Source organism: Acanthopagrus latus, chromosome 11 (genome assembly GCF_904848185.1).
Source record: "Acanthopagrus latus isolate v.2019 chromosome 11, fAcaLat1.1, whole genome shotgun sequence".
Classification (NCBI taxonomy): domain Eukaryota; kingdom Metazoa; phylum Chordata; class Actinopteri; order Spariformes; family Sparidae; genus Acanthopagrus; species Acanthopagrus latus.
Genome location: NC_051049.1, coordinates 22400931 through 22425712, shown reverse-complemented (window position 1 = coordinate 22425712; position 24782 = coordinate 22400931). Strand labels below are relative to the sequence as shown.

General features: G+C 41.2%; 1 protein-coding gene across 3 annotated transcripts in view; it reads right to left on the bottom strand.

The window, feature by feature from the left end:
• Positions 1–23676, bottom strand: part of LOC119028108 (cAMP-specific 3',5'-cyclic phosphodiesterase 4D-like) — a 99788-nt gene extending 76112 nt beyond the window's left edge. Inside the window, exons 1-3 of one of the 3 annotated variants that reach the window (XM_037113644.1) lie at positions 23456–23676; positions 12086–12125; positions 5774–5976 (exon numbers count right to left, since the gene is read on the bottom strand). In XM_037113644.1, coding sequence (XP_036969539.1) covers positions 5774–5976; positions 12086–12100 — 218 coding nt within the window. In that variant the 5' untranslated portion in view covers positions 12101–12125; positions 23456–23676. Of the gene's footprint in view, positions 1–3113; positions 4531–5773; positions 5977–12085; positions 12126–23455 lie in introns of those variants that run through there. The other 2 variants (XM_037113645.1, XM_037113647.1) reach the window with 2 other exon arrangements.
• Positions 23677–24782: the final 1106 nt, after the last annotated feature.

The window sequence follows — 24782 nt, the reverse complement described above, 5'->3', positions numbered from 1 at the left end:
AGATAATAATGTGTCACAAAATTAGTTTTCAAAAAGGAATACATTTAAACAATTTTTTCATTTATGTCACTACAACAAAATGTCAATTCATGGCTGTCTCCTTATATCCATCCCTTCTCTTTTCCGTATTTTCAAAACAATCAATGCCAAAAGTGTGGCTGTTCTCTCAAACTGAAAAATTGCAAAATAATACACAAGATGTGTGCCACAAATACTGGTCATCAATGTCTTCCCCTGTAGAGCTTGGGTAAGGAGGAGTACGGAATGACATACTGAAGTCAGAGCCCTTAATCAGCCTGATTGATGACGTTTCCAGAACAATTTACTGTTAGCTAAACCATCACTCACATCTCTCCCCTCATCCTTTAAAGTACATGCAATACAAGAGCAGGTAGATAGACTTTGCAAGAGATATCCAATTAATCAAAGTGTGCTATTACATGGACTTTTAATCTTGCCAGTACCATAATTAAAAATGTATTTTAAAAAAAAAAGGCTGCTTTATTTTGTTACGTGCTGAGAATCTGATTATTTTCATCAATCAAGAGAACAAGTTATACTGTAACTTCTGAACTTGCAATAACATGTAATTACTTGAAATTGCATAATTTCTAATGCTTGTTACTGTGGTTTCAATACAACCTTCACAAGAAAAATGTCAATATTTAATCACCTGGTCACCAAGCACAAACATGTCAACACATATAAGGTGTTGTATTTAATCTGCTCTGCTGCTAAATTTTAAACAACCAAACCATGCTAGCTCAGCTATAGTGAAATGCTACAGAAACTACCAGGTACGTTAAAAGCAATGTGCTCTGAATAGTCTAACTGGGCTTAGCTTGTAACATACAGTAGGGGTAGGAATATTTCCTGATTCTTCGATGCAATGCAAGTCTCTCTAGAATGATTATGTCTCAAAGCAGGTTAAGTTAATAATCGTAATTTTGAAACTGAAATTAGTTCCCTGCTGCAACATTCAGTTCGCCTGCTGCAGAGCGCTAGAGAAAGCGCCCGCTGTACACGCATGTGCACTGAACACACATGTGCGAGATGTTTATGTTTGAGCGGCAACAAAATGGCTGCAATGGCTAACACCAAGACCGGCACGACTTCTTTGAAAGCTACTGAATGGCAGCATTTTGAGTTCCATGAAGTCCAGGGGAGACTTGACAAGACCTACGCAGTTTGCAAGGTGTGTGGACGATGCTGTTCACTCTAGAGCCAAGATACAAAACACCATCTCAGTGTTACTTCACTGACACAGCCATACCGATGCTCTACAGTGAAAGTAAAACAGAAGTTCTGGACACTGATGAAGGCGGGCAGGCAAGTAGTATGAGAGCTGATACATAGGTCCATAATGTGTTGAAATGCAAGCTGCACTGAATATTGCACTGAAAGCTTTTTTTATGAGTAGCAAACTCAGATTTAATTATTATTACCATTTTTTTAAATTATGCATGGAAATATACACAAAAAAATGTTGCATCAAGATGCGTCAATAAACATTTTACAATCGAATCGTAGACCTCAGAATCGGAGTCGTACCGAATCGTGAGGTGCCAAGAGATTCCCAGCCCTAATCAACAGTGTGATTTTGTTTATAGGGATTCTGCTGTTGTAAACATTACTGGCACTGCTCTTGAAACAATAATTAAATAAAAAAATCAATTTCATACCTGCTCAAAATCATGATTTATTTAATAATATATTTTTAAAAAGCAATTATCTCTGATTGAAAAATCTTAAGGAGTATTTAAAGAACCAAACCTGTAACAAGTATCAAGAAAAGTAGTCGTATCGATTAAAATCCTACCAATATCCATCTCTAATAAATGTCTGTGTTTTCCTCGACCCATATTACAAAGAACTGTGCAGTAAAACTGACAGTCTTGTGAAGCTGGTTTGCTTAAAAATCCTTCTGCCACATTAAAAAAACAAATCTAGCGATAAAATATCACTAAAGGACACATGCTATTGCCACTGCCATCTCAGTGCTTTTCAACATCTGCCAAGGGTTTGTATTGGAGCGTGGGCAAACAGACCGACTGAGTTGACAGGCTTTGAGAAGTCAGTGAAAATTAAAAACTCATCAACACCACAGACACTTTTGTTGATTCATCAATGGAAAATCTATCGTGTAGACAAGTTTTCTCTGTTCCAAATCCTAGCAAAACAAGAATGTCAGTACATAGTGTGTTTTCACAGACACCTAAAAGAGACATGTAAAAATGATACACAGAGCATTTATAATTTACCACTGGATGGACTAGTTCAGACATGCAACAGCACAGTCAGAGATGGAATGTATAGCCTACTGTATGTGATGATCTTAACATCGATTTTAAGACACCGGCTGAAAAATGCATTCCACTGCAAAACAGTGGTTCACACATTTTAATGCATAAGACAACAGATTCATCACAATCTGAAATTATTTGTATTCTTCTGCACAACACAATAGGGGAGATTTCAGAATTGTGTGACGGAGCTTAATTTATAATGAACTATCCTGACGTACAGTGTGTGAATAGCCCTTTGATATTCACCATTTCTTTATGCAGACAGGGTTAGAGGTATTGGTAGTAAGAAGCAAATAAGAGGCAGAGGCTTTTTTTGCCATGTCATTACCACAGTGAGCCAGCACAGATTAATAACACAATAACACATCTTGTACCTAATTATGAAATATTACCATCATCAATCAATGTGTGGTGTTTGGTTGCCTAGGAGTTTCAGCGTATGTCCAGAGTGCATGGAGGTAGATAAAAGATGGTTGGTGGTTAGTTTTATGAGTGGGGTTTGGTGTACATTCAGTACAAATCACAGGTCGTTTGAAAATCCTCGTCACGTTAAATAGGCTAAAAGACTTAAATATCTATGTCTTGCCACAGCTTTGTGCCGCAGTTACTACCCTACTTATCAAAGTAATGCACCTTCCTTCATACTGAACATACAAACTGTCAGCCAGCAATCAATGCTCCAGTTCCAGAAGCTAAATGTTCGGACGTTTTATTCATATAGTTAGCTATCTGTATCTTTAGAGAGCTAACAACAAAGACGATTTAACCTGTGGTGAGTTCAGACACTTGCGAGGGGAGAGAGGTTACCGTTTCAATGAAGAGGGCCAGGACATGCGGGGTTTTCTCAGCCCGGGTCGCAGTTTCTCCAGAGTCCGGTTGCGGCACAGGTAGCGCTCGGTGTCGGAGTTGAAGCGCTGTTTGATCCGTATGTGAGTCCTGGGTTGCCGCCACAGATGCTTGGGCGGCTTGGCGAGCCCTGCTCCCTCCCTGCTCAGCGTGGTACACTCCATTTTTAGTTAAGTTGTTGCTGAGTACTTGTTTTCTGCTTGTTTTTGACCGTTGATATTTGAAGACGGACCAGAGAGGAAGCTGCTGTGGAAACCCCGCGCGCGTCAAACCCTTTTAACTGACAGAGAGCAGCGAGCGCGGCAGTACGGTGCGCTGCTGTCCACGAGCCAGAGTGCTGAACGAGTCTCTCTCTCTCTCTCTCTCTCTCTCTCTCTCTCTCTCTCTCTCTCTCTCTCTCTCTCTCTCTCTTTTACTTTTTAGGTCTCTCTCTCTCTCTTTCTCTCTTCCTCCTCTCTTCCTCAGTCAGTTTTCTTCCAGCTTTTTCCATCTGCGCGCGTGTGTGTGTCTCCCTCTCTGCCAATCATCAGGGTATGTCATCCGCTAGCTGTGATATTCTACAAGTCTTGCAGCTGTCAGTGTTCATGTTGGGTGGTGGGAGGGGGGTATGTTTGCTGTTTCTGGTGTCTCAAATGTAAGGATGTTAATGTTTTGTCTTACTCAGTTTATCATTCTAGTTGTGTGGTGTTTACTTCATCCGTTCTTTTGACTCCTGAGGTAGCCTTCTCAGGTTTTGCATCAAACACAGATCATGTCAGTGGTCAAAACATGTTTTTATGAAAAACAATCAGTGTATTTCAAATGTTTTGTAAGGCAGCTGACTATCAAAAGGATGTTAACGGCACCAGGGGGTAGTCAATATTAAAAAAAAAAAATTATAAAACCGTAGAAACTGTCTGTTCTGTACTTGTGCCCAGAATTACATAAGCTTGCGGGCTAATTTGTTCCCTTTTAAGTCGTGTGCTATGCCATATAATGAGCTGCTCTTGAATGCAGCATATTTGGATTCAGGGATGTGGAGTGCACCTCTCTATGGTCATACTGACTTTGTGCAGCCACTGGAGGCTGTGATCGAGGTCATTTTAACATTTCTGTCACGCCTTGAAAGGCAGATTGTGAACAAAGCTTGGTTATTAATGAAATGATGAGAAAATGTCAGTAATCGTTATTGCAGCCCCGACTGTACCATCTGCACATAAACAGTGTACAAATGACAGCTTTTTAAAAAGACTGGGTTATTATTTGATTACGGTAACATTCAGTCATCATGATGAATGATTTAGCATTCTGTATGGCTTTAACAGGCTACTATAAGTTTAAATGAATTGGTAGCCTACAGCTCTTTCATTGCTTCATGGGAGACTTGGCTACATGTCGTACATTCAAATATGTATTCAGGTTTATTAGCATGACAGTAAAGCACCAAAGTTCAAATTACTGGCTTCTATCATAAATGTAATGCAGAGCACTCCGAGCACACATGCACACACACACACGCACGCACGCACGCACGCACGCACGCACGCACGCACACACACACACACACACACACACACACACACACACACACACACACACACACACACACACACACACACAATGTCTCTAAATGTTTAAGATTGTAGAAAGAGGAGTTATAATAATGCGAGGAAATTATAAAAACACACTCACACCTCTGTTACTGCAATTACCAGACACTACGCAAAGAGAACAGGGCTTTCATTATCACCTGAATCCACAAAATATATTCAAGCCTACTCCTTGTGCTGTGTGTGCATGCATGGCGCGAGTGTGTGTGTGTGTGTGTGTGTGTGTGTGTGTGTGTGTGTGTGTGTGTGTGTGCATGTGTGCTCGGAGAGCTTCGGTTGCTCAGACAGAAACCCTGCTGTTTCCTGAGTGCCCAGCTGGATTCAACCCAACGCTGACGCACAAAAGAAAGCGACACAGAGCTAATGAGCACAGGTAACATTTCCAGCTAATCTTAAAGAGAGGGAGAGGAAGAAAAGGCAAGGAAGGAAGAAAGGAATCTTGCATCCCTGAGCAGGATACACATCAGTAGCTTTCATGACACAGAACAACAGATCAACACCAAAACACACCACAACAACAAAATTAAAAAAAAAAAAAAACATATATCCTTATCAGAAAAAAAACATGCTGCATGAATTTCAGGAGGCAATAAAACATGATTCTCTCAAGAAAAAAAAAACAATTTACCAAAACAAAAGCAAAGCACACCAAAACAACAACTGGCAACGTTTTGACGAGATGCTTAAAGAGACCTTTTCTGTAATGACCATTTAATCTTTAATCTCTATGATATGTTTGGTATATAGGCTATACCAACCTGCGCTACTAAAAAGAAAAAAAGAAAGATCATCTATACTCTCCCTCCCCAAAATTCCATCTGTACTCAAAAACTGGCTTTCCAATGAGAATTTTCAGGGCACACATCATTACTCTTTGTGACATCAAAACCAAATCAACAACAACACCAACTCCCTAAAAGACATCTATCCTTTTTCAGGAAAAATATATGTTGTAAGAAAGAAAGAAAGAAAGAAAGAAAGAAAGAAAGAAAGAAAGAAAGAAAGAAAGAGAAGTGTTTATGTGTTACTGACCGGTGCTCATCATGACTGGCCAGTGCTCGGCTGTACAACACCTCCAGTCGGTCCAGCGGCAGAGCGTGTGCTGCAGACGACCGGCGGTTGTCACATGGGTGGTCCTGGCAGGAGTGTCTCCTCCACAGAGGAGGCAACATGACCGTTCCAGAGAAACGCCGCCGCACCGCCTGCCGGACTGCAGGCAGGGACTCCCGACGACCCTGCACCCAGAGAGATGGGGGAGAAGGAACATAAAGTCCAGAGCGTCAGTGTCTTCAGTTTGAAGGTAAAATTACTACTTCCCATCATCAAAACGCTCACATTCTCTACAAGTCTTTATATTACACATGATACTCTCGCATTTTGTATTTCAAGTTGAATCTACACCTCTTTAAAACTTTTCATTACACATCACTTAAAAATGAAGTCTCTTACGCTACGCGGCAGTCAGAGGAACAGATAAAAAAAGTCCGAAAAGAGCCATCTGGGGAAGAGTCGAAAGCCATATCAGGGATTCTCCTCCATCCTCTAGCACCTCTAAACCAAAAACTGACCACTCCAGCCACGGCCCCGGGGACACGATCCTGCTCTAACCATGACAAATCTATCAGCAAAAGCCAACCATGCAGATGTTTGTTGAGCAGACAACAATTGTACTTTAATGTGATTGTGCAATGTGTTGCTGCATTGAAGATGCCAAAACAACTGTTAACAAAACCAGCCTGCTGTTGATGCAGCGTATCAACCTGAGGCCGAACAGTAGTAGGCACACACTCATTGAGATCATAAAATGAAGAGTAAAAAAAAACTGTTAGGGTTGATCTACATAACACGTTTTGCTATGATTATAGCACACCTTGTATGCCACCTAAATCATCATTTCAGGGTTCAATTATGTCTCTCAGTATAATGTCAAACAATTCAGCAGCATGAGGCTCCCCTGACATTTACTTTACTGCCAAAATGAGGACACAATTTTTATTTTGCTCATGCTCTCTCACCACTTTGATCAATCATACACAATGCACATGAACTGTACAACTTACAACTTAATGCTCATCATTACTGATGTGTTTAATATAATTTGGATGCAAAATTTACCCGCTAAATATGTTGCGCACTCTGTCATTTCAATTGAGTGACTCCGTTAATAAAACATTAGAAATGAGACCAGAGGAAATTATGATTCATCATCTAATTAGTGACAATTACCACATGCTTGTAAATGTCACCGTTGATACATTAACATATTGATATCAGATACAATGTAATAATCCAAATGAGATTCAGAAGAGCCCTGCCATGACAAACTAATAATTTCACCGTCTCAATTATAAACAGTTCAACAAATAACTCACTGAATCAATAATGAATCCTCACATATCAGTGTGGGGATACGTGGCATCTGTCTCATCTGCCCTGAGGGTGCTGCGGGCCAAGCACAAACACTTTTCACATCTGACACTAAGTAAGTAGTTTGTTTGTCTTCCTCCCTGACCATTATATTGGATTTTTTTTTGCATTTTCTCTCTGCTCATCAGTTTAACACCCACTGAGGCCCTTAATGGATAGCAGCAATGAAAAACATCAGGAGGAGAGACAGCAGTGTGTGTGTGTCCGTGTGTAAAAAGTATTTAACCCAAGAGGACTTCTCCCCATTAAAAAGGTGTGTAATGCGATCGAGGGAGCCACAAAAACACATAAACCAAAAATCCATGCCCATTTCAGCCGAGCCTCGGGCTGCTCTCATCTTCTGTTTCTCTGTAATTTGTGCTTCAGCCGAGTTGGCAGAGTCGTCCCTGGTGGTTCAAAAAGAGGTGATGAATATCGATCTGCCACCCTGGACGCTACAACAGCAGGTATCATTTTCCTTCTCGGTGCTGCCAGGCGTCACAACTCAGACATGACATAACAGGCCTGCTGTCATCTCAGGCTACGATACCGGTCATCTCAGACACGCGTTGTCTCTATTCTTATTCAATATCGATCGACTTTTTCCTGCTGACGAAATACCTGGTTTAAACATCAGCTCTTTTCTCACAGTCAGTACAAATGTTTTATGAAGTGCGTTGTCCACAAACTTGCAGTGGAGCCAACAGCCTACATCCACCAAATGTCTCAAAGCGGTTTTTGACACAGCTGGGCTGAGTATTTTATTGATAATCAACGGCTCACTCACAAATGGCCAATTTCCAAACTTCCAGTTCTTCGAAGGATTTAGAGACAGTGGCTGGGTGTCACAATAACATGTTTGAAAAGTCCCGTCACGTCAGGTTTTAAAAGCTTTACACAGCACATAAATATGCCTCTTAAAGCTAACTTAAAGCTCAAATTGGTTTTCTTAATAGGAACAAATCCTGCCTTACAATGCTTAATTGAAGAACACTGAGCAGGCATCAATAGATTTAGATTTTTACATTTATGGCATTTAGCAGATACTTTTGTCCAACGCGACTTAAAGTAATTCATACATAGATTGATACACTGATGGTGGTGGCTGCAATGCAAGGTGCCGACCAGCACATGAGGAGCAGCTTGGGGTTCAGTATCTTGCCCAAGGACACTTCGGCATGCAGAACAGGGGAAACGAACCAGCGACTGATCACAAGATGCTGACTGTACCCCTGAGCCATAGCCACCCCAATATTTCCAGTATTGGACTACGGAGACACTGTTTATTCTCATGTGCCAGTCTCAGTATTGAAGCCATTGTATGCTGTCTATCACAGTGCACTGCATTTTATTGCAGGTGCTGGGTTTCAAACACACCACTGTGTTCTGTATAGCACTGTTGGTTGAACCTCTCTGGGTCAGCGGAGGAAGCAACACAGTATACTTTTTATCTATAAAGCAATAATTGGTAAACAGCTCACAACTTCAGAGTCCAACTAGACCTCAGGCTCAGTGGGTCCTCCCTGTTAAAATAATAGGCAAATAAATTAGATTAATGCTGATTTGAATCATTTCAGATATAAGTGTTGCTTTTGATACATTAGATCGTGCCATTTTAATTAACTACCCTGAAACCCGGGTGGCCATCACAGGCTCTGCTCGCGATAATATAACGTCCTCTGTTTGGCCCCCCGCTGCCATCTTCTAAGCAGATGCACAGATCTGATATTTTCTCTCAAGGTGACATTTTGCAGGTTTGAATTATTCACCTGACAACAGCCTAATATAACTTCATTAACAACAGCAGCTGTGCTGGTTGGCCTCAACTTTCTCGCCGTCTTTTTTTAGTTGAGTGACACCTCTTCTTCCAGGGAGGCAGCAGCTGTCTGTGTTATCACCTGTCTAACCTCCTGCCACGCAACACACAGCGAGTGAGAATGAGACGGAGGCAGTGCGACCAGCGTGTGATCAGATAGGGACTGCGGCGGGACTCGTCCTCGTCACGTTTCTCCATCAATCGACAGCGCGACGCCACTCGTGGCTCATATGGGGCGGCAGCACACTTTGGGAGTCAAACCCATAACCTCAGCTCTGACTGCGCAATCTGTAATGGGGCTGTTTGCCACTCAGCTCAGTGCAGATGAACAGCTTGTTTAATTATTTACAGGAAAGTTCTGATCTGATAAATCTTTTCTGTCCGCTGATACGGCCTCTCTATCTCCCTCTCGGTCTCACCTTTGTTAATCAGTTGATTAGCCTGTTGTGTAAATGTTTCGATTGCCCTCCAGTGCAGTTAATCAAAGCTCCTCCGTCCCTAAACAGACCCTTCACACCTTCCACTAATCATCTTTTGCAGATAAACAGAGATAATGGCTTTCATAATTCAGCCTTTTATGCTCAGAATAAACAACTTGATGGTACTCAGGAGAGCGGAGTGCCTACCATTTAGGATCTGTATGTTTTTTTCCGCCAGACGTCCTGCCCAAATACCAAAGGGAACTCAACCTTGGTCACAGGTGGACTGCACTAAATCCAGGTGTGAGCAGCCCTAAAATGCGCTGAGGACCCATCTGAGAATCAGTCACTAAGACCACAAGCCAAGGTGGTCTGGGACACATGTGATCAGCAGTGTGCTCAAACATGTGACGTGAGCCACACTGGAGGACCCCTCTGTCAACTGACATCCCCCATGATGACAGAAACAGGCAGTGTGTTAAGGTATTAGATGTTACTGGCAACTGCAATATACCCAGACTCCCTTAAGCAATCGCTTATTTTTAAGAATTGTTGGGTGAGGAGAAAATGTAGCCGACTTCGTGAAACTCTGCAATGACAAATTCAGACTTATCAAACCCATCTTGTAAATCTGGCAATAAATGCAATGTATCAGATCTCCTTGTAAAAAGTGGCAGTTTACTGGCCTGTCTCCTTCTAAGTCTAAAGTTTGTTTTTCCTCCCAACATTTAACATCATTTACACAAGTTTATGATAGAAGAAAACGTTTCATTGACGGCAAACATGTCAAACTCACAAATGTAGCGAACGACAACTTCTTTGACACTTGTGGAGAAAGTCCCCCAGGTGTTTCTAAACTATTAGGGCTTTCCTCTAAATTCAGCAAATGTTATGCTTGAAGATCCTCTTTCCTTTGTGTGAAGAAACCTCAGAGCTGTTTGTTCCAGTGATGTATGCGTTTTTTTATATGTAAAGTCGAAGATGTGAGATCCAATCACAAGTGCCCACTGAACCAAATGCAAAAAGCCTTACTGTGGCTGAACGGCAGGAACTCAGAGATCTTACTATAGACTAGACAAGCTGTGATGATGTAATGACCGGTGATCAGAGCTTTTCATTACAAAACACTGATCCTCCATGAGAGCAATCAAAGCTGCCACTGTTTCCCCAATTTAGAAAATTAATATGAATTCATCATAATGTTGACAGGAGGCGAGCTGGATCAACCTTCCCACGGCGTGAGTGATGTGAGTGAGTGTTTCACAGCCAGATGAAGCCTGTTCCTGCCCAGCTGAAACCACTCACCTGAACATATAATGACAACCGGGGGTGCAAAGATTATGATTATCATCGGTCCATAAATAGAGCCCGGCTACATTCGACCCTCTCCTTCTCAATCCCCCTCTATATCTTCATGTAGGAGTGTGTATGCCGCAATTAACACTATAGGCACAAAGACACGGAGCGTTTTCCTGAAAGCAGGAACTGAGCTCATTAAATTAATCTTATGAAGCACCTGTTGCCTTTTATTGCATGGGTTAGAGTTTATTACTCCCTTCATTACTCCCTCCTTTTTAACACGCATATCTGTACTTTCTACTCTTACTTCAGTTTTGACGCATTTGAGGGGAATCATCGATTATTTTTATTATGTGCTGGTGTACGCTGCCTTTCCAAAAGCACAAGACTGAGTACAAGACTGACTCAGTGCATGTCAGGCACGGCAGACGTGCCAAGATAAAATGATGAAAAAGACGAAGGAGACTGGAGTAAGGACAAAAAAGCGTGTTTGTCTCTCGTAACTTCAGAGACTCTGGAGCCCTCTGCCTGGATTACCATCCCAAAATGTTGGTGTTTGACATCCTGGGAATGAGACTCAACAACCAACTATCATTGTGGTGTGTTTACTCAGAGCTCAGACGAATCCTACCTTTAGTTTAATAGTCTTCCAATTATACTAATATGATGTAAGGTTCAGTCAGCTTGGCAGAAATGGCTGGTCAAAAATCTCCTTCAGGGGGATACTTTTTACTTAGATACTTTGGGTACATTTCAGAGCTGGTACTGTTCTTCATTTCTTTTACTTGAGTAAAGAATGCTCACATGTTTGCCACCTCTGTTAAGGGTGAGGAACCTGAAAAACAGCATTTCTCACATTGCGGTTGAGTGAGTAGATTTGGTAAAATATCACATCCCCAGCTGTTGTAATGTAGCTGTACAGCTGTATTACAGTTTATTTCTAAAGCAATAAGTGCAGGTAAAAGTTTTTTAAAATGAATATTAAAGTCATCGGCATCAACATGCCCTTGAAAAAGCATTTACATCCCAGTTGCCACATCCAGCTGAAAAATAAATCAAAACAGTCTCTGAAGCAAGCTCGGAGAACAATTAAAAGCCATTTTAAAACACCTCTCACAGTCACTCACTGCGAGGTGTTGATGCGTGAGTGTGTGTGTCCCCCTGTGTCTTTATTATCAACAAACAAAGCCTTGAAATGAAGGCAAAACTTTTACAGCTTGAGGCAACTCACACCTCATCACAACGTGACACACAGCCGCAGAGTCACACTGGGGTCGGATCTCACGTAGGACTTATCGCTAATGTAAACCATGGACTTTATAAGGCAGGTTGGAGGTGTGTATAGGTGTGTGTGTGTGTGTGTGTGTGTGTGTGTAAGAGGGTAAAGCCATGAATGTTATTTACCTCATGCCAAGACATTGACGCTGGTTAGTTGATGCAGCAGCTGAAACAAAGAAAAAGAGACCTGGTTTTAAAACAACATTTATCACTCTTTGTACCAGGGATGTGTGATGATAATATCAGCCTGTCATCTGCACGGAATTAACATTTCTGTCGACACGACTGGCCGTTACGATGATGCCTACATCACGACTAGGGTAGGGCATAATAATATGTTCATTCTACCACACAGAGAGACTTCATGTTCTCTGTAATTAGGTGGAAAAAGACATGTTCATATATCAGTTTCACAGAGAAATTAGTTGGAAAATGTTTGCGTATTGAATATAAGCATAAACTATGTTGTGCATCCCAATCATTAGGAATGATACTCAAAGAATATTTTCTGCTTTGCGGGAGAATAAGAGAGACAATTTGATATGGAAAGATGAGCAGAACCCTTCTGTTATTGCTCACTGCCGAATGAATCATCCACCACTTCACTATCTGCAGACACTTCTGACATTCAAAAGTAATTTTCCTGAGAAAATCAAACTCATTTTAAACCGTTAGTTCAAGTAATGGTTTGAACATAAGAAAAAACATACAAAGTAAGTGGTCCAGAATGAAGAATGCAGGTCCCTAATACAGTGGGCAACAAACACTAAACATTAACAATGACTCATCTATAAATTATTCACATGACTCATCAAAACCACCTGCTATTACCATGTGCTCCATGATGACATCATCACAAAGTCGAAAAGCCTCCAGCCAGAGAAGTTCACGATAAAGCACTTTTATTACTCCGATGAAGTGATTTGTTTATTTTCAAGTCACGCATGCAGAGCTTAATGCAATAAACAGAAATGATTACACAAACACGACAGCAAGGACAAAATGTGTCTTCTGTGACACGGACATTCTTAAGTGTTTCATAACAGATGTTATAATGGAGCGTAAAAACGGTGAATGGACTTTTAACTGGGCTTTTAACCTGATTTCAGCACAAAGTGGTTCATAATACATTCAGGGACATGGCGAGACTCTACACTCCACTTTGGTGAATATTTGAGGCTATTCCATTATTTTTTAGACTCGATATATTCAATTTTAACTAACTATTGGCTGATAAACAAATAAACAATCCCTTGTATTCACCACCAGGATTTAATTCCTGGTCAGCACAGATGACGCCCAGACAAAACTATGGTTAAGGCAAGCTGTGGTATGAAAACCTCATCATACTATGTACTGTCTAAGGGACTGAAACCTCATGTACAGCATGAAAATGGTTCAAATCCAAGCAGCAGAGATGATATCCTGACTTTTAGCTCTTACTGTCAAGCTTCAAAAACCACTGAATCCTACACTTCCCGTAAGACAACTCAATGTGCTTGCATTAGCTGGCCCTGCAGCCAAAACACCAACTTCTCTTAAACTCCACAGTTTCAGTTCCTGTCGTCTAAAGCCAGAGTCGAGACATCACCGAGAGACTTCATCGGAGCCACAGAGGCACTCTTGAAGTGTAACCAGGACTTTTCCAAATCACCTTGTATCCGTTGTGTTGACGCATTAACGCGTCACCGGGTATTTGTGTTGTGTCACAGCTCTCAAAAGATCTTCTACTCTGCCGTCCAAATCTGACTTTATTTCTGTCAATTACAGCCCACAGCAGCTGGAGGGGACACGACGACAGCAGCAGCAACACAGACCTGTGTGTGATGAGTCAGTTTTATCAGCAGTAATTCCTGTTGTTAGTCAGCAGCAGTCGATCGAAAGCTATGGATTATTAAACTCCCTTTAGGCCACAATAGGCCGTTCAATCCACAGCTCAGTTCTTATTTTTCTAGTAATACGATAAAACAAAACATTGGAAACCTTCACAACAAATGTTTTATTCATGCTCAGCATCCCAAACCGTCAACTATTTCAATTTATCTGACCTCTTCAGATGAGCATTTCTGATCTCTGTGCCTCTTTCCAGTTTGGGACTGATTTTAATGCAACTACCTTCTACATGGCTTCACTCTTTAACCCTGCGCTGTCCTCATTCCTCAGCATTAGAGCTGAGACTAATGATCATTATCAATCTCGCTATCTATTCATCTGCTGAGTTTTTCCGCAATTAGTCAGTTGTTGACTCATGTCAGTCTTGGACTACACTGATGTGATTGAGGTACACATCCTCTCCTGTCTATCACTCTGCTTTGAGATGCTTTACAGGTGATGTTCACTCTAAACGACGTCTTACCTCAAGGGAAGACTTGATACTCACTGGTATCTTTTTAACTGCAAAGCCCTGATAGTAACCAGCAGGTTAATCAAAAAATTTTAACATGTCATTTATTTGGGCTATTCTTATTTGACCTCTGATTATTTTCTCTTATCTATGTCATTATCTGGCATAACTGCAAAGTTTTAAGGGTTCTATCATTAAATGTTATATTGACCTTTTTTATCTTTTATTGTTTGAATCAAAATATTCAATATTTTTAAGCTTTGGCTTTTTTTAAATACAATTTGTAAAAATGCTTTTTTATAATGTCCTATAATCCTGAACTCATACATTTTATTTACTGTCATTTGTAACACATATATAATAAAATCTTCACATTCAAGACCCTGAAATAAGCACATTTTTGGAGTTTGCACTTAAGAAACATGATTAACATAGTTACATTTTCACGCTCTACTCGACATCTGCTGATAACTGCGGACACAGAGAGTCCCTGCCTACTTTCAGGTGCCATCATCTTGGTTGCTCATCACTTTTCTTTTTTGCATTTCTTCTACCGGCAGCAGCTAAACCCTTCAGTCTCCCGGTATACTGGCAGATCAGCATCAGTTTTATGAAAGACAATCTGCCACTTTCATTATCTTACACGACTAGCAGTCAGTATAATGTCTATACTATATTAGTATACTATACATGTCTCTGCTGCTCGTCACTTTCCTGCAGCTTCTTTCAGAAAAACATGCGTAAACGACAGCCTGTGCCGCTCACCAACCCCAACAGTAAACAAGACCGGCTGTTCACATACTGGAGGCAGATCCCAGCTGGCACACTCCAGGCTTCTCATATTTGAAATGTAAAAAGGGACAAACGAAAGTGACAAGGAATGTACAGAAAACCCACTGCATCCAGACCACGACAGTGATTTAAATCTAACAAGCGAAAACACACAATCTGCCTCCTATTGGCTCTACCAGCACATTTTTACCTCTGCCAAAGAATTTGTGTTCACTTGTGTTTTCTGTTTGAGGCAGAACAATATCTCAGATTCTTGTTGATAGATGTAAGTGAAATTGAATGTCAATTCAGGCCATGAGCCGAGGAAACAACCAAGAATGTCCCAGGTGCAGATCCAGGTATTTCTTCACACTTCCACAAAAGGCACACTTTTTTGCTTTTTTTCCACTGAGCTTCACTGAATCACAAAAAGTAATTATGGTCTGCCCCTGCTGTATTTGAAAGGATGATAAAGCAGTTTCTATAAACCATTCTCACCAACAGAGGAGATTTTGAGAAGTCAGAGTAGGAATAAAGAACATTAACAGAATTCATGACGGCTGAATTCCATTTAGCTGCTTCAGTTTCACGATTACTGTCACTCTGTCACGACTCAGAGCTCAGCGTATATGCTGCTCACATCAGTTGCATCAGAACTTTTATTCATTGAAGAAGCAAAGAACACCACTGAAGGCTTTTCATGATGCCAAACATGTTGCCGCTCTCCTCTCAACTCGGCTCGCTTTTGGTAAGCGTTTGATATATCTGGCTCGGCTGGTGGCAGCACTCCTCTACTGTTGACCTGATGGGTGGAAGTCAGCCCTCCACAGCTGGTGAAGTTGAGTAGAAAAAGTAAAATCACCTCCGTTTACTCCAATGGAACATTTTTTTCAGAGCAATGGCTGATTGTGGCACCTCTTAATAGCTTCTAGAAGTTAGCTGCAACTATTAGGACTGTAAATCATTCAATCAATAAATCATGTATTAACAACAAACTTCCAAAAGTCATACTTCTGTCCGCTCATAACTTCCTAGAACAGAAGTCTCCGTGAATCACGTGGTGATCGGCATTTTGAACTTGTGCTGTCCCGACTCTCTCTTCTCAGTCACTCTGGTGAAAGACAGAGAGGAACTTTTCACAGAACACGGTCTCAAGGCGCCTAACAGACAAAACCAACATCAAAACCAAAAAAAAAACCAGCAGAAACGAGGAAAAAACAAAGCAAATAACAGCACACAGATTACGACACTAGGTAGCAGCAGGTGAGACAAATGTCAAGATGGGTGTTTCTTGAAAGTGCCTGCCCTTTTCCAAACAGTCTCTAGCTGCACCTTTCGAGATGTTCTGTGTACTAAACCATCTGGCATGTCAGGTGAGTCATGACTCACTGGGACAAAAGGGGAATCAACGTCACGGAGGAAAATTAGCTCTCGTTGCAACGTATTGTTTTTCAGTTACGGGGGTACAAACTCCAGCAAAGGTCGGAAACAAAAAAAATCTTTCCAAAGTAAGGCGACAGTCAGCTCCACTACTCAAAATGAGTTAGGGATATTGGGATAATGATATTGGTTGACCATGGCTATTACAAATGGCCAAAATGCTGCGCGAGAGGGGACGGGAGAAACCCTGGCGCTGCTGCAGAGGAGCCGTGGACTGCAGCGACTCTGAGCAGCATGTGAATTACAATATAATATATTTCTCGCCTTTTCCCTGATGATCTGAATAAGCTGCTAAATTTGTCGCTTGTCGCTTTTTAGAAATAAAGCTGAAAAGTCTGAAAAGTCTCTAAATCTAGCGGGAAAGTCGCCAAGTTGGCAACACTGGACTTTCCATCAGTGAAACCACTGAAGCAATGAAAAGGCTATACTGTTGGGCAAAATATATGCAGCCATATCCCAATGTCAAAATCACATTTTGAAGTTGTGTACATAGTGGCCACAAATTTACCTTCATGATCCAACTCTGCTCGTCTGAATGGCAGATGAAGGTTTGGGGAGCCGTTAACAAAGCAAACCATCAGCATTTTGAGAGTGTGTAATAAGGCTTCCTATACATCACCAAGGAATCTTGTGTATCTGTATCATAGCACAGAATCACAGCACCTTCTGAGAATGTAGATGTAAGTTTTGATCCTGTCAGTTTATACTGTGGCCACAAGTTTGAATATTTTCTGTTTTGTTTCTGAGATGTCATGTTTTGTCAGTGTGGCCCGGCAGACGGGTCTAAATACTGAAACACAGTTAGCAGTCTCAGTTAGCGCTGCTCTGGAGGAGAGACCAGCCACAGGCACAGATGAAATGCTTGCAAATTTCAGAGTTCTTCAATTTGTGAACCAAGAACTGTGCGTAATTTCAAAATTTACCCAGAATCTGAAAGCAAATCTATCATCAATCAATCAAAAGTAAATTAACCTATTTAAGCTGCCATCTTGAGCTTCTGCACAGAACAGATCTGTAAGCTCTATGATTGGATGTTTCTTACCAAAATCAAACTCATGAGTCATAGTTATATTCTTCCCCCAATTTTTTTTGTGTCAACTTTTTGTCAGAGGACCAGACATTCTCTTACATAGTTTTTAATCTTTTGGTCTGATGATTCACGCCGTTCCAAGTGACAGACATTCTCCAAAAGTGAGTCACGAGAAATGTCATTCGCTGGCGAAGATTAATGGGACTCTTACAAGTCGAAATGTCTGCAGGGAGAACGGCCTCATATTGAAAAATAACATTTAATGACAGAGGTCTGGTTGTAACTACAGAATATGAAGCCTGCTTGCCGTGTGGGTGTATTCTTCATTCCTTTTACTTAACAGAAAAAAGAAGCTCAGCCTGGAAAGCCTCTGATGCGCTCCACTACTCCCCTCTTTCATCGCAGCTCTTCCCAGCTTCAGGAGGCCCTTTTGACAGCATCTGCTACGTGTTTGAAATTTTGGTCAGCTTCTTTGTCAGACAGTGGCTCACTCCTCAGAGTAATGACAGCCTGCCTTTTCTTCGTCGTGAGCTGACATCCAGCTCACGACGAAGAAAAGGCAAGAGTTTGGTTGTTCCACCAATGTGCCATCATTGACGTTATTAGTCACACGTGTTCTTTTCTTGCAGTGACAACTTGTAACATCCGCTGCGAGAAAAAGGCCTGTGTAAGGGGCTAACTGGCAAGCTCTCAGATACTCATGAGTCTCTTCATTAGTGCCTGGCAGGTGCATTAGGGAGGTCAACCACTTGCGTCTTCATGAAAAAACATGCAAGCGGAGCTGAAAGACAACCACACAGTGTGTTGTCTGTTGAAGCTGTTCGTGGCGTTGACGAACAATCTGGGTTCTTCACAATGAATTAAAAGTTCAAAAGCATTTCTGTGTTCTCTGACAAATATTTCAAATTTCGGAGCGGTGACAGTGAGTTTAATAGCAGAAAATGCAGACACTTTAGTACATAACATCTCAAGCAGCAACAATAAAAAGTGTGCCTTGTGTGAGCTGAGCTGGCACAGCAGAGTCTGTAATGATTAACTCCCTCGGTGTCCTTGTCTTGAGCTCGAACCATCATAAAGTGAACACCTGAGGGGTCTTATGATGCCGCCGCGGTGATGTGGATAGGAGTGTTAAAACTTCATCTGATAAGAGTCCATGCAACGTTCAAGAGCTTTCAGTACAAAAGAGACACCCACTGAGGGGAAAGACGATTCAGGCCCCCAACCCGCCCCGTAACTAATACCCCCTTTCCACGAGCCAAGAATCACACTTAATCCCGCTAAGACGGGGCTTGTGAGTGCAGCGTGAATGTGTAACCTCTACATTTACACCCTGGTCGACTGACAGAAGACACCGGTTTTATCACCTCAACTCGGCTCAGCTTTGATCTAATCGCAAGACCCGGGTGAACGCGCTCAATTCCGCCACACAAAGTGATGACGCATTATCAACACCGTAGCAGCCGCGTTCACCTTTATTCAGTCGACCTGCACTCAACAGAAGTCTTTGAGAGTACGCATGAGGAGCCGACTCCCCCTGCGTACGCACCGGAGCGCTTTTAGCTCGAAAGTCAGAAGAAAAGTACAGTCTCGGAAATTGCGTTTTGCAATGGAAGGCATCATCAGTGTCCACGACAATGTCTGAATGCACTGAATAATCTGAATCGGCTAGCCAAAGTGATCAAATAAATGAAGTGGAGTGAAAGTAATTAGTAATGGTAAAACTTAAACAAAGTACAGTATTCGCAACTTTTTGACTAAGATTTTCATTTTTCCTGTAAATGTGTATCGGTCCCAAGTAACGGTTATCAGTCTCCTGGATCACTACTAATCGGTATTGTCCTTGAAAAAACGGTCAACCCCTAAATAGTACTGTATAGTAGTATTATTGTTTTAACTCCTCTACATTTGTGTGACAGTTTTAGATACTGCTTACAATTTTGAATCCCCTTCTTGTTCAGTGAAAACCCATGTAGGTGTCCAAATGAATCAAATTTTTAAAACCAAAGACTTTCTTTATGGGTTGAGAAAATTCTCCTACATTTAAGACACATAAACTTTCCGGATTAGCTGGAAAATGCATCGACACTAAACTGAAAACGGGCATTTTGTTTGACAGCATGAAAATCTTGTGACAACGATGCTACAAACACATGATAATCTTATGGAACATGGTGAGACTTCAGCTCCTGGCCAGCAATTTCATCATCTTATTCTGTTTTATCTTTATTGTTGACAAAAAAAAACAAGCGACAAAGCACAATTCAAACTAACTGCACCAGAGCATCAGCTAGCAGCTGATTTGTATCTGTGGCCCCTAGTCTGGTACGCTTCATAAATCCCTCTTAAACCACATCTTGTTGTTTTTACCTTCTGAATAGATTAGATCATACTCTGCTCTCATTGCACCGAGCACAAGCCCTGAGACAACAAAATGAAGTGTAGCACCTAACCAGAAATGCAAAAAGCAATGAAATTCAGACACATTTACATAGTTATGATGATATATAAACATAAATATCTGTTTGTTTGTTTTTTTTTTTACTTTGTTGTTAAACAGGAAGGAACTAAGCTAAACTCACATGTTGGTTTCCACCTCAAACAATGACGTACTACTACACAACGCCCTCACTGATGGACAGGAGCGAGTCACAGTCACAATCAGTCAACGTATAGACGTGTCTCTACTCTGTGTTTTCTATTCAGTTTTTTTTTTCTCTCTCTCTGCTGCAGAATAATCTCTTCCTTCTGTTCTCAAATTTCTAACAAGCAGCTCTGCATTTTCTCCAACACAGACACAGAAATGAGTAAACAACTCGGCAGCATAAAGTCTCAACCAGCGTTCAAAAACAGCACTCAACAGGAAAAAAAGTACTGCTGCTGTGACTAACAGGGTCTGAATTCTAGTCACCTGTCAATAAAAGCCCTTTTCTTCTTTTCACCAGTGATTTCAGGGGAAGTGACAAGACAAATGCTTCTTTTCTGGCAAATCACCAGTGAGTCATGCAGACAGACAAAAGCAGATTTAGGCACTGGCTCTGCAAATATTTGCAGATCAAACAGCTTCAGATGGTGATGGATGATTAGAGAAGCCGCGGCAAGAGGAGGAGGAGGAAGAGGAAGAGGAGGAGGAGGTGGAGGAGGAGGCGGATCAGTGCTGAAGCAGTACGCCATCTTACGGACACAGGGTGGATGTCTGCTCCTCTGGGTTTAGTGTTAAAGTGATGACACTGAGAGATTTCCAAAGTTTCCCATGACAGAGAAACAGGTCCGACCGTGACTGCGAGAGGCTCGATGCAGAATTATGTGACATGTCTGTAGGTGTGAAAGTGAAAATGCAGTTTTTAATCATACATCTCACTACTGACGTCAGGGATCACTTAACAATCCCTGACTACTTCAAAGGGCTGAGAGACACGGCCTTTGAATACTGTCATGATACACAAGATTCATCTCAATGTTGTGATCTCTCACTTCATAAACGTTCAGACTGGGTGACGAAATCAAATATCAATAAGTTTATTTGCCAAATATGTCAATATCAGTACCGCAACAATACTGGTAAATTCACCAGATATTGACAAAAGGAGATTTTCGATAAATAAACATCAGCAATGCGGATACAAGTGAGTAAAATACGGCATAAGAGTGGAACCGTCTGGTAAGTTTAGAAAATGATATCACTTTACTGTAGCACAGCCTTTTAACCCGAGAAAAGACAACTCATACCTTTTCACAATAACAATCCAAATTCTAAGATGTTACAGTCTCAATAAGGATGTACTATCAGTATATTACTCAAAGTTTGGCTGATATTTTGAAAAGAGGTGAGAGATTCAGACAAAATGTCTGCATGTTTTTATTTTTATTTTTTTTGTTCTCACTTCTCACTGATTTAGACGAGAGCTACGTCCAACAATATTCTGAGATAGAAAACTTTTATTTCCTCTTTTTCATAGTGTTGCTGCCATTAATCCACAAAGAGATTTCAAAGACTGAATGATGTCTGCGTCTTTCATTCCGCACTTTGGAGCAAGGCAGCTACAAGAAGCAATGGACCAGTGTTGACAGGATGCTGGAACTTCTGATAACAAATTAAAATGCCAGACTGACCAAGGACTGCTGCTTCACAACCGCAGGAAATAAACAAACAGGAGCTCTTTAAATCCGAGGTATGTTTAATGAAACTAAAAAACAGACCAGAGGACCAAAAAAAATACCAACGCACACTCATTTGCGAACATTAAAAAGCCTTTCATCAATGACTTATTTATGATTCTAACCTCTGATTTTTAGTTTGACGGCAATTTCTTACTTTAACACAATAGCTTCGAAAATATTTGAGTAGTGCAAGTGTCCACTCGATGTCGGAGCAGAGAGTGAAGAGATGCAGCTGACACTGGTGTGTCAATGTACTTTTACTCAAGTACTCATATTAATTACAATTTAGTGGTACTTCTATTTTACTTGAGTATTTCCATTTTCTACCATTTCATATTTTCACTTCACTACAATTTGGAGGCAGGTATTGTACTTTTACTCCACTACATTCATTTGATAACTTTGGCTTCCATCAGAGCCAACGTAGTGGATTTTATTAGCAGTGTAATCAATTTTAACAGCAACTAGATTAAAAAAAAAAAAAACACTGATTCCGATAATCAGAAAAATGCCGATTATCAGAGCCAATAATGAGTCAACCCATGGTATACAGTGCATACACAAATGTAAATTTATGTAAAGTTCACTTTGATTCGTATTTTTTAATGCTTAATTTGAATATCAGATATGTTACGACTTAAACTCAAGTACTCACGTCAACTTTTATCTAACAAAGTAATATTTTAACACACTATCTTTGCTTCTTCTCAAGAATGACATTTGGGACACTGATTGATATTTCTTATCTCCAGACATTCAGAACTGACGTGTATTTCTACATCGACCCCTCCAGATTAAACAGCAGTTACAGCAAAAACTTTACTTTTCTTTCTCTTTTCTTTCCCCTCCCATCAGAAAATGTGCGCGTGGGAAATGAAATAAACAAAAGAAATGCATTAAATTGTGATTGTTTAATGAGATAAGTTTACGCTGAACCAAAAAAAAGGATTCAGCCATGTCAAAATGTTTGTGTGTGTGTGTGTGTGTGTGTGTGTGTGTGTGTGTGTGTGTGTGTGTGTGTGTGTGTATACGCTGAGCTGAGCTGCTGGAATCATACTGCTTTGTGATGAGCAAACTAACATGGAATGTATTTCCCCAAAATATTTATGCGTTCCCTCCTCCTGTCTTTATCTCCTTCCTTCCTCCATATCTGCTTCCTTCATTCTGGCCCCTATAAGCCACCACACACACACACACACACACACACACACACACACACACACACACACACAATACAACACAACTGTGACTGGAAACTACTGCTAATGATATCACTGGTTCATCACGTATCTCATGATAATCACTACAGAGGATTTTAAACCAACACATGAAGCCAAGTCTGTGTGGGAGTTTAACAGATGAATACTACGACAGACTTCCAGAGAAAGGTTTCATGTTTATACCAGGGGAATCCTGGAGTTGTGAAAGAAAAGGCGTCACAAAAAGCACCACTACACCCAAAGAAGACGCGAAAAGGGGATCGAGATTTATTATTAAAGATAACAACACTCTTAAGTCTCTGTTGAGTATCACAGAGAATCTTTGTGTCCATGTAGCCATTCTACAGGGATGGTACAAGACTCCCTTTGAAAAACAGTCATTTAATTTTTTCAGAAGACAACAGTTTCCTTAACTTTTTTTATGAGAAACACGTGGATATTATTGACATCAGCTGACCATCTAAGCGCATCTGCCACGGTATCACAGTCTTGAAGTAAAGTTCTTGTCGCCCAGAAAAGTCATTCTCACTCACCGCAGCCGTCTCTTCTCTCGTGGAGATCTCGTTGTCCTCTTGCAGGAACGAGCCGCTGAACCTGTTGAGTCGGTCAGGTATCGCTGCCGCACTTATCACTCTGGTCCATTTTTATTGCTGCAGGTTAGTTACTTGGTTAGACTTCAAACTCTGAAACATGCAGCGCTGCACGGTCAGCCGTCACCGTGACGTCGACCGCCGGACCACGTGACAGGAAGTGTAGCTGCGGGACGTAAACAACTTGGCTACAGTCACCACGAGCTCTGCGGAGGAGAGGCTCTCTCACACGCCTACTTCTGTTTGTTTGTTTGCTTATCTATTCTTTATTTAGGTCACACGGGCTTATCTGAAGTTGGGCGACTCAGGGCTGTTTACCTCGCTGTAAATTGTTCGCTGTTACTCAGCTGTCTTGACCTTTTGTTTGATATTCATGGCCTCAGTGACACCCTTTTCTCCATCTCCACGGTACACATTACTGACGTGTTTATGTGTAAGCAACATTTTAAAGGTGCAATATGTACAAAGTGGCCTCTTGCCAAATTCATACTAAAAGCCAATACGGGGTGGCATTTCAATAGTGTAAGTGCAGCAGCCATTAGCTCAGTTAGCCTTGCAGCTAGCAGTCTGGACTGGGAGCCTTGGAATGCTAACTATCTCTGACAGCATAATACCACAGCTGCCGTTTCTTCACATTCTGTTGATAATACCAGTTTTATTTCTTTTGATTTAACCTACATTCTTACTGTGCAACATGCAATAATTTAAGTTATATTTTAAAACAATAACATTTTGTTGAAAACTTAAAAAAAAATAATAATGAAATGTTAGTTCGTAACCTCCAAGGCTGAAAAATATGGGCAAATATGGGCTTGTTTTACTAACTAAACTGGCTTCAGCTCCACCTCTTTGCCCGTTGTCGGAGAGTTCGGTCCTGCCAAGATGGCGATGGCCATCACCACCCATACTGAGCGTCATTCTGGCACTTCAGACAGCAATGGGTGACATCTTGGGGGCTCTGACAGCTCTTTGTACAGTCCATGGTGCTAACCAGCTAGCCCCTTTATCCCAGTGCTCCGTCCACCCAGTCCAGACTGTTAGCTGCACAGCTAACTGAGTTAACTAGATGACAGCAGCTACAGTTAGCAGCAGTTAGCCATTACTCTGATGATATGCTGCACCACTGTTTGCCAGGTGGCCTATTCCATTGCACCTTTAGTGTTTAATATTATTTAGTTAGCGAGCCTAAACTGAATACATGTAACCATTTATCTTTGTATAGTTTTTACAGGATAGATTATGTATTATACATCATACATTTTTTATACAT